The sequence below is a fragment of the Phaethon lepturus genome, unplaced genomic scaffold (assembly GCF_000687285.1).
Source record: "Phaethon lepturus isolate BGI_N335 unplaced genomic scaffold, ASM68728v1 scaffold28024, whole genome shotgun sequence".
Lineage (NCBI taxonomy): Eukaryota > Metazoa > Chordata > Aves > Phaethontiformes > Phaethontidae > Phaethon > Phaethon lepturus.
Genome location: NW_010534501.1, coordinates 53,960 through 64,856, shown reverse-complemented (window position 1 = coordinate 64,856; position 10,897 = coordinate 53,960). Strand labels below are relative to the sequence as shown.

The 10,897-nt window shown below is 32.8% G+C and overlaps 1 protein-coding gene across 1 annotated transcript in view; it reads right to left on the bottom strand.

Annotated features, from left to right (window-relative positions):
* Nucleotides 1–6,557: 6,557 nt before the first annotated feature.
* LOC104619617 (sorting nexin-29-like) overlaps nucleotides 6,558–10,897 on the bottom strand; it is a gene marked incomplete at both ends in the record, with an annotated part of 57,016 nt that continues 52,676 nt past the window's right edge. Inside the window, one exon of the mRNA XM_010285556.1 lies at nucleotides 6,558–6,697. Coding sequence (XP_010283858.1) covers nucleotides 6,558–6,697 — 140 coding nt within the window. The remainder of the gene's footprint in view (nucleotides 6,698–10,897) is intronic.

The window sequence follows — 10,897 nt, the reverse complement described above, 5'->3', positions numbered from 1 at the left end:
GAGATGAAAGTAAGAATTCTTATATACTTCGACCAAACAACTTTTGCCCTACTTCTTCACATCTCAGATCAAAACAGGCATGATACTTTAAGTTTATGTCAAGCCACAAAGGTTATCAGAGACTAAAAACAAAACTGTCAGTTACAAAGTGAGGAATGCAGAAAACAAGAATACAGTGAGACAGATACATGTTTGTTAAGAGTAATCCACTCCAATTCAAATATTTTCATTCTATCATCAGCAAAAAAACCCACAGAAGAATAGTGTATTTTTGCAATGGAACTTCCTGCATTATCTGAACTTGCTAATCATACTTTAGATATCAAAGGTATTTTTACTTCAGCAATCATCAGTGCTTGGCAATACAGTTCTATTGAAAGATAAATATTGTGTAATGTCTCTACATAGTTTTATAAGTAGATCAATCAATTAACATAGCAATAAATTAGTTTCATTAGCATGTTGCAGACATTAGGAGGTGCTTTACTAATTAAAAGTCAGATATTTAAGCAAACGCTATTCCCAGTTTGATCATGTAAATTATATTCCTCTTTATCAGAGTGCTTGCTTTCCATTATAGAACATAACTAAGATCTGTTAAACAGATACTGAAGTCATTCAGAGCCAAGTTGATACACAAGCTGCCACTTCAACGGATGCAATCAAGTAAAAATCTGGCCACAACACTTTAGGATGCATTAGCTGAACACATTTATTCTATTAGAAGGGCACAGATACGTACACACCTTTAACAAGTGTCATGCCATCACCAACTAATTTTTTAAGAAATTAACCTATTTAAAATTGCATTTGAAATTTCCTTACTTCACATAAATACTGTTTTTGCAGTATTTCAGGGATTGCTTGTTTTTTTGGTTTTAATCTTGTTTATCTAATAATGCACTAACAGCAGAATACTGGCACCACATACACTGCAAACTGAACGGACAGGACAATTTTGTCATCTCATTTCAAATAGCCCCAAGAACTTCTGGGCTGCAACTACATGTTCTACAACACCCAAGAGTATAGAAATCATCTTACTAGTATTTCCAAAAACACATATATAACTAAACACCACGTATCCTACATACATAACTGATGCAATGCCTAACTAACTAAATATATAAGCATACCCTAACTACATGGATGTCAAAGGCATCATCTCAATTAGTATTCAGCACTCATGTATAAATAGCCATATCAATACCTGAAAATATTCTAGGCTAACTGTTTCTGTAGAACAAAATTGTAAAACAAAACCATTCATTGCTGGGTTGATATAGATATATGTATGTGTGTAGGCTTTTGCTTATTTATAGTATATATATAGATAGTATGGAATTTAAATAAAAGGAGGGATTCCCATTCATTCAATGCAGAAATTCTGTATTAACTATCATTTGTGCTATTTTGTTTACATGCTAGAGAAACATACTTTAGAATTATTTTGCTTTCTCATAGAATCATTTTTGTAGCTTTTCATTCAGAAAGACTACTTAAATGAGAGCTATAGCACCGCTATACAGTACTATCAGTCCAGCTAAGCAAGTCCTAAAGGGAGGAAATAATTAGAATATATTAGAAACCTCTCTGTAGCTGTAAAACTGATTTCTTATAAATCATAAAATGAGGCAGAGAACATCAGAACATGACATGAGCAGAATAAGATTACAAAAACATTTTTCACCTTATTTGAGATTGAAGATACAAAGTCCTGCAAATGGAGAAATTTATAAACCTAAGATTCCTTTAAAAATTGTATTAATTCGCAAAAACCTCATCTCAGTACTGTCACTGGCCAAGAAGACAGTAAAAGCACTGTTTTAAAAAGTTTTTCTCCTCTACCTTTATACATAAATACATTACTGTCTATGTATTCAAAGATCTTATTTAAAATAATATTCCACAAATGTTTCTGTGAAGAGTTTTTAGTTCATTCTTTATACTAAAACAGTGTCCTTATCTGCTGTACGGTAAACTATCCCTTCCTGAGAGATGAAGCTAATGAATAAAATACAACTGATAGACCAGTCTGTAGTTAACTTTAAGTCTGAGCAAATGTTTTTATCCCTCTAAAATATTTTGAAAGTAACTTTGAAGGGTCAATTTTCAATTTCTTTAAAATGAACTCAGAGATAAAACATCCATAGGAACCTCACAGTAATTTTCTTAAAAGATTTATTTAATTTTTGCTTGAAAGCAACATTTTAATACTAGCAATGGCACTGTATAGAAGTTAATGTTCTTTTTACCTCTTATACCTTTAATATACATATTTAAATGTCTTCAGTGACACACTGTCAATTGCAACTGAAATAGAGATGATAAGAACAACCCCAAAATTCAAACCAAACTTCTCACTAAGAACAAGTATCTATTCTTACATATTATTTCAACTTTGTGGTCTGCAACACCAAAAGCAGTTACTTGACTTTACATACTGTTTAGTGCTAAATAAATCTTGGAGGAATACTTCCAGGGCAACTTTTTTTTTCCTGAGTGGATGATTGGTTGGTACTAAAATTTGCCTGTCAGTTGGTACCTGTATCTCTCTACCGTGCTTCTCATAATTTTACCTTCCAGGAGGGAGGAAGCATTTACAAAATGAAAAGGAGACTTAGAAATAGTGATTTTTTTTTTCCCTACAATTTAACTTGGTGACTCAAAGACAACCGACACAAAACACCTAGGAACACAACTTTTGCTATACAATATGTTGCCAGTAATGTCATCCAGCAAAATGAAGACAGTATATTTTTTGAACATTACAATCCTCTAATCATCATGGAAAATGGATGACTCCTCTGGTGCTCAAACACATCCACAGACAACAGTTTCTCAGAACCTGCTGTAGCATCTTTTCTGATGATTTACTAAGAAGATTCTCTGCTTTCTTTAAAGCATATGTTTGAGCAGCTACACAAGAGAACAAATTTCCAGGTCTGCAGCTCAGCAAAACATATAATTAATAGTTATCTACAAACTGTTGTAACATGTAACTGTGGCCTAGAACACAAGATTAAAAAATACTCTGCACAGTAATCTGTGGAAATATTCACAAAATTCTGCTTGTACCATTCTTGCATATATTTTAATCCAAACATTTGCATTACTGAAGCAAAAGAGTCAGTAAAGTGGCAGTATTCTTATTTGAATAGCACTGCATAGCTACAAAGCAGAGTGCATGTTTTAGTAGTTTCACACTGTTTAGGCTTTTTTTTGTTCACATATAACATCTGCTTGACCGTCTGTATATTTATCTAACACTTCTTTGCTTCTTTCTGACAACAGAAATAATACATTAATGACAGTTCACAGCATAAGAAATCAACTCAAGTTAAAATTGCAGGTTGAGATTTTGGGGAATCACAGAATTGTAGACTACTTGAGGTTGGAAGGCACCTCTAGAGATCACCTAGCCAATCCTCCTGCACAAGGCTGCCCAGGACTGTGGCCTGTCAAGTCTTTAATATCTCCAGTGATGGAGTGTCAACAACCTCTGGGCAACCTGTTAGTGTTCCATCACCCTTACAGTAAAAAAACTTTTTTCTTATTTGTCTTGTATTTTGGTTTGTGCCCATTATAAGGATGATGGGAAGGCAATCTTTATCTTCTAAAAATTGAGGACATTTGATACAGAAATCACAGAGATAGAAAAAAGGAACATCACAACATTTTAGTGGGGTTTTTTCCCCAACTTTTTACAGTTTGTAGCTTCTCACATACTTGAAATCATATAACCTATTATGATGATTTTTGTTGAAAGACTCAATTATATGGTCCAAAGAATTGTGCCATTTGTTGCCAAAAATCCCTCCTGTTCTTATATATGTATTTACAACATGTGTGATACTATTTGGATAGATTGACAAAAATGTGATTAAAACATAAGTGTGCTTGTTATAACAAGTTTTATTTATCTGTAATGTACCAATAATGAGTGCAAGTAAATGTTAATTTAAGTAAGTTAAATTAAGTAACAGACACCTTCACCAGCTAGCAGATGTAGCAATCTAATTCAGTAGTGCCAATTCTTGATTTAGGTTTTGCTCTGCATGAACTGGAAAATTTAACTTTTTATGTCAATTTTATTATTACAAAGAAATTGTTATTCAGCATGTAAACAGACAAATTAGCAGAGCCAGAATATCTTTTTTACATTAAGAAAGGAAAGTGGGCTATAAAGGAAACTATTTGACCAAACCTGTGACTGAGCTCATGCAGCATTAAAATTGAAAAATATACAAACTGAGATTACAAATGATAAGAGATTGACAACAGAAATAATACATTAATGACAGTTCACAGCATAAGAAATCAAAACAAATTCAATTTCCATGATTAACCACTAGTGTTTGATACCATAATGAAGAGAAATGCTAGCAAACTGATTCACATTATTTTACTGCAAACTGTATCTGAGTTTCAATTTATTTCTTTATAACAGCAGCAGGCTATTTCATACAGATCAGTTAAAATGTTTTGCCTCACCAGATCTGTGCCTGATTGTATGAAATCACTGCACTTGGAAGGGAGAAATCCCCAAAGGAACAATCTCACGACAAAAATTTTAGGCTATATTCCTTCCAGCATTGAATAATCAGTGGATTCAGTCTTGGAGACATTTAATCTTATTTTCTGTTCAACATAATCATATTCTAGGTCCTAAATCAGATCTTAAAAAGTGATTAATTAAAATTGACCCTGTAATTTCTATCTATAGGATGCCTAATCAGACATAACCTTTATGAGATTTTTCATTTTCGCACTGAAGTGTGGTCATTTAATTTTGCAGTGAGAAGAAACTCTTTAAGACCAGATAATTTTTTTTTTATTTTATATTTCATTGCTTCCTAATAGACAGGTTTAATGCCCTAGGGACTTTTTATGCATATTAAGACTGTAATTTTTTCTCTTAGACTGAGGTATCACTACTCTCTACAGCACAGTCCTATGACTAGTATCTCAGTGTTTTGTAACTGCTCTTTCATTAATAAAGACGTAATCAGCAACTATACACACACTTGTGCTACAAAACACAAATCAAATACATGAGAATTATTGTATATATTTAGAGTGTTTTATACTAAAATATTATTAAACCAAAATATTATTAAACTTTTCAGGTACAATACAAAGGTTACAATTGAATAACATAAGAAACACTTCACAGAGTCCAGCATGTTGTATTTTGTATTTGCCTCCCTCTTCTTTAAAAAACAAAATTAAGTACAATATGAAGGACAACTTCTTTAAAATGACTTAACAAAATGCCACATATGGGCCCCTCAACTGAAGTACCTGAAACCATTTCAATCATTACAGCCCTTATTCAAATTCTACCACATAGGTTCTTAGGGAGAAAAAGGTAAGTCTCTTGAGATGTTTGTCCCTACAAACATCATTTTACCATTTACAACATCATCATCAAGATGTCTCATCAAATTGATTTTTGTTTTTTCAAATCCAGGAAAATTGAAAAAACACAAATGCTACAAAATACATCTTGGCATTCTTCCATTTATCTATTACAGTTTCTAATAAATAGTTTTCTTGAAATAGAATTTCAACTTGAAAATTTGAAACTGCACGAGACCATGCAAATAGTCCAGCTAAGTAAGTACACTTCTACTGAAACATATTAATTTTAAATTGGTCTTGATTCTGCAAATTGATCCATCCATGAATTCATAGGCATGGATGCACAATCCCTGCACAGAGGCTTGTGGACAGCAAATTTAATATGATGGCTTACTATGAATGTATGTTCAATCTATACATAATTTGTACAGGTATAGTACTCAAAAACCATTATACTGAAAAATTATTCCTGAAAAAAGGAAGTTAACACCACTTTCAAAACCAAATTTTTATTAGTATTATTTCTTAAATAGTTCTAAATATCATTTACAAATACTGTAAACAACAATGTTTACAGCAAAATGGAAAGATTGTAACAGATTATATCCCCTGTACGACTGTATATAAAAGCGTTTGTTTTGAGATTCTTAACAGATGACCAAGAGAAACTATTTCTGGACATATTCAACGTTACCATTAAACATTAACATGAAATCAGAACATGCATCAGCAGATAGCAAAATTCAGCTAGAAAGAGTTCAACAGCTTGACTTTTTAATTTGGTTAGTAAGTTGCCTAATAGTGCTCCACCCTCAAGCCCCAAAATAAGTTTTTAAAAAATCCCAACAAACCCCACACAAACAAAAGCAAAACAAAACTGAAAAAGACCAAATAAAAGAAATGGAAAATACCTAGTGTTTGAAGAGTATGTATGGGTGCAGATATTGAGGTCACATAAATATTTCTGAAAACTTTATGCAGTGATTTTTGTTCAAAGTCACCATTTAAATAAAAAAAAATTACTATGTCATATATTCCTTTAAATATAACAAAAGCACTTATAACTGAAACAGAGGCCCTCAATTACAAAAACCCCACTGTTTTAAAGAGTTTGGAGCTGCTGGCATTATATTTTTAATTAAATTGTTATGAAAAAAGCGTAGTATTTTCTTGACTACTTGAGAGATACTTACAGAAAAAAGGGCATCAGCTGAATAAGAGTCTCTTTTTTGGGATTGGCTGTGAATTCTGGCACAGTTTGAATAATTTTGTTCATTACATTCCTTAGGTAATTTTGTAGCTGCTTGCGTCGCTCTTCTACAAACTTTGCATCCTAAAAATAGACAGGAAAAAATATAAATGGCACAAAGAATATGTTTTTCAATTCGATAATGTAACTAAACAGTCCTAATAAGCACAAAAATTTATCTTCTGATGATTTATGTTTATTATGGCTATAGAAATATGTTGGCAGTATGTAAAAAACCCTTGACTCTGTCATTCTTAGAGATAAAGGAAAATCACATGACCTTCTGTTTCACAAAAACATTCACTGACAGGATACTGAATTTTCTCCTTGGCAGAATGTCTCAGAATGGACCAGAATTCTTCTCCTAATAGTAAGTCTCCATAAAATACTAATCTTAGAAAGGCCATGCATAACAGCTGCTTAGAGGCAGTGGCATAACAATTTATACGTATCTTTTTGAGATCCGGAATTACCAGTCTTTGTAGGAAGAAATACAGACTTGTTTCCACAATTTCTTCACAATTCATACTTTTCAGATGTTGGGTACACAAGCTCCAGAATGCATTAATATTTCTCCAGCTTTATTATTATTATTATAATAAGTTATTATTTTGTGATGGAGTTTTCATATAGCAGGTTGCTTTCTTAACGATTATATCACAACTCTCATAAAAATATTTTACTGAAGTACCTATAGTATTTTAGATCTCAGAATTTTATACTATATTGGCCCCAATAAATAAAATAGTTCTATAAACTCCACATTCTGCTGAGAGACATACAAATAAAAAGTCTAACAACCAGCACAACGCCATGCATCTTGTAACTTACATCTAGCTTAAAATTTTTCCTGTGAGGGATTGCAGTTACAGTGAACTATAATATAAAGTCTACGCATTTCACACTAACATAAGATTATAATAGTTTTACAATTAAGTCAGGTGCTGAGTGGTTTGTGCTACAGCCAGTATGCTGTATCTCAGAAATGCAGGCATTCCAACCACCTGGTTTAAATGTCAGAGTATGTTCTTTAGGCATGAAGTCAAAACTATTATTAGACAATCACAGCTCTCAAAGGAATACTATTATCTGTAAGATGTGTCTATCCAACCCATATTATTTGCCTGTGTAAGAAAAGCCATTGAAACAAATCCTTGTTTCTTGCCAAAAAAATGACAACCCAAACACCAAAAATACATTTGACAACACTGAATAAACTGATTGTATTAACAAGGTTCAAGTCATGCTGCCATGCATGGGATGCAAACCTGAAGATTATTCCTTCCTTAGGTAAAACAGACTAGCTCGTCATCAAAGCAGTGATACTCCTTCGAATTCAGGAGGACTGCTGTAGAGTTCTTGGAACCTTTATTGACATTTTGTTCTGTTCTTATCTCTCATTAGGAGAAGTTAACCAGGAACAGCAATATTTTTAGGAGATATAAGAAAATGATAAAAGATTCTGAATGACATTTCTCAAAGTAGTAATTTAAACCTCACAGAATTAAAAAAAAAAAAACTAAAAAAATCAGTTAAGTAAGGTACATTTGCCAATATTGCCAACTAATCCTGTATATTAAAAAATAGCCTAATTTTTTATAATTTAAGGAAATCTTTTCTGCTCGTTTTCATTTGCTTGTGATTACTTAATGGCATGTAATTGTAATTACTGTAACATTTATAATTGCTGAAGAAATACATACTTACAGGCTTCAAAAACTCAGGCAGCGCTTGTGTTGTTTAATTGAGTTCACAAAATTACAAAACATATATTCTTTTTTTTTCTGTTTTCTAGATATGAACTTACATGGATGTCCAGCCCTGTTTCACATTATTAAATGTCTTAATATGTAACTATAATCAAGATCATTATGAAAATTAAAAAAACATGTACTATACGGTTTGTTACTTCTTTTTTATCAGTAACATTGTTTTTCAGCAACATACACTACACACACAAATTGTGTAACAAGTGATTCTATTGTTAATTGATTTACTGATAAATGAAGAAATCAAGTCTGAAAACTCTTGGAAATTGTCATGGTTTAGCTGAAACCAGGACAGAAACTGATACTTTATTAAAAGACAAAGCTGCATTGTTGACACTTCATGCAATCCACTCTGCAGAGTCACTCATTCAGTACTCCACAAGGGAGTACAGTTACTACTCAAACAGAACAGAGCAACAGCTTGCTCCATGCCCCACTCCACTGATGAAGTCTGGACAAACGTGTGGAACAGAAGTCTACACAAGCTGTTGGGAAATGTTAAAGCAAAAATTTTAATAAGTGGCAACACATAATATTAGAATAAAATGGAATGCTAATAATAAATAAAAGTGTAGTGCAATACTAATTAACATAAAATTATTATTTTTCCTCTTTTCACTAAGATTTTTACTCCAACTAGATTCTTTGACGTCAGGGAACAGCCTTGTCTTCCCATCTTTTCACTCAAATGATTTAAAGTATCACATCATCACATTGGTAGGGACACTAATTTGCTACCACCAGCTGTGTGAGGCAGAAGACAAGAAAGTGTGGCAGATAGGACATCTCAGAGAAGAAAGTGTGTGGCACACCTTTGGTTCTGAAAGCTTTAACCACATAAGTAGTAGTGATGTTTGGCACATGAGACCATTTCAATTATGGAGTAATCCTCTCCCCTGGTCTTACTTGACTGCGCATAATGGAGGAAGAAGCAGCATTCTTTGCTCTACAAGCCTGCTCCTACTGCAGACACAGGCTCAGCTTAGAGCCATTAAAGAACTGGCCCCACCCCCACTATACTTCCCTGATTCTACTTTCAGCACTTCTATCAATTATGTTTTCAAGTCCCCAAGAAAAATCTCAATTTTTGAAGTGCTTTTTCAGTTCTTAAGTTTTTTTGGTCACAAATCCTCAACAACAGTATTTTCCGTGAAATAATTTCAATTACGTTAAAATTTGCTCTTAAAGCAGAAGTTGCATGTATTTAAATAAATATGTTTTCTTTAACAGGCAGGACCACTTTGTTATAAACACATGAGCAAAATGCTGAACGTAGGTACTTTCTATCCCTTATGTTACTGTAAAGAATCTTATTAACTATAGATAATAAGGGCACAAAAAGGTTTCTAATTAAGACTGACAGAACATGCTTAAGGAATGCATTTTTGCTGTTTATAGCTGATCAAATTAGTGCTTATAATATAGCTATTTTTCTGCCATTTATTCAAGCAAAACTCAGAAAATAAACTCAGCCTGAAAACAGTTAAAAATGCTCTTTTAGCTGATATTAAATTGATCCAAAACAAACACTGAGCAATCTACCATGAAATTCTGTACGATGTACTAAGCCCACTGCCCTTACCAGAAGTAATGTATCCCAAGGTCAAAATGATTCAGCTGCAGGTCTATACTTTATCATTAAACATGTATTTTGCAACTGCAGGTCAGCTGCTCAAACGAATTATTTTGCCACACAGTTGGTACTGCCAAGTTGTTGCAGTAATAAAGAGGTTTTGTCATAAAATAGTAAATAGAATAATTGGCAATAGAAAAACATAATTGGTTCAAAGCCTGGCCAACTTTTTCAGTCTCAAATTATAAGAAGGTACCTCTTACCCTCTTTCTATTGCACTCAGTTATCTACAACTGAAATCTGGTTAGTATTTTATATTCCAACTCCTAAACAATATTTTCATTTACAAGAAAAAAGTAATGGGAAAAATTTTTATTTGGACTTGTATCAGTGGAAAAACCCCCATACTTTTAGTGCATTTCTTTGGTGAGTGTACAAGATTGTATCTGTCAATACAAATCTACACTTGTGTATCTATTCACACAGGAAACAGCAAAGATTCAATATACAGATTTATGTATGCTTGATATGAATGTTCTTTGGGGACAAAATAATTTTGGTAAAATTACAACTACATGTACTTTGCAAAATACCTTGCATTTTCACAGGATTAAAGGTTAGATTATATAGTTTCATGTTTAAGAAAACAAATGCATGTATGGGAAGATAAAGGAACAGTACTAAATAAATGCATACTTTCAAGATCTCACTGAAGAGAGATCCTGCTGACATGGCTGAAGAATGAGACCTGCTCTCAAAAATATGGATGGGTATTATCAAAGGTATTTTCTAAAATTCAGGTAACAGAAATGTATAGAAGGAATGGAATGGGTAAGATGAATCTTACTAACTAACAAGGAAAAAGAACTTGTGTCTTGAATTATCAAGTCGTTTGACCAGTTGGCATCCAAATCACAATGAAGATCTTTTCTTTGCCTTATA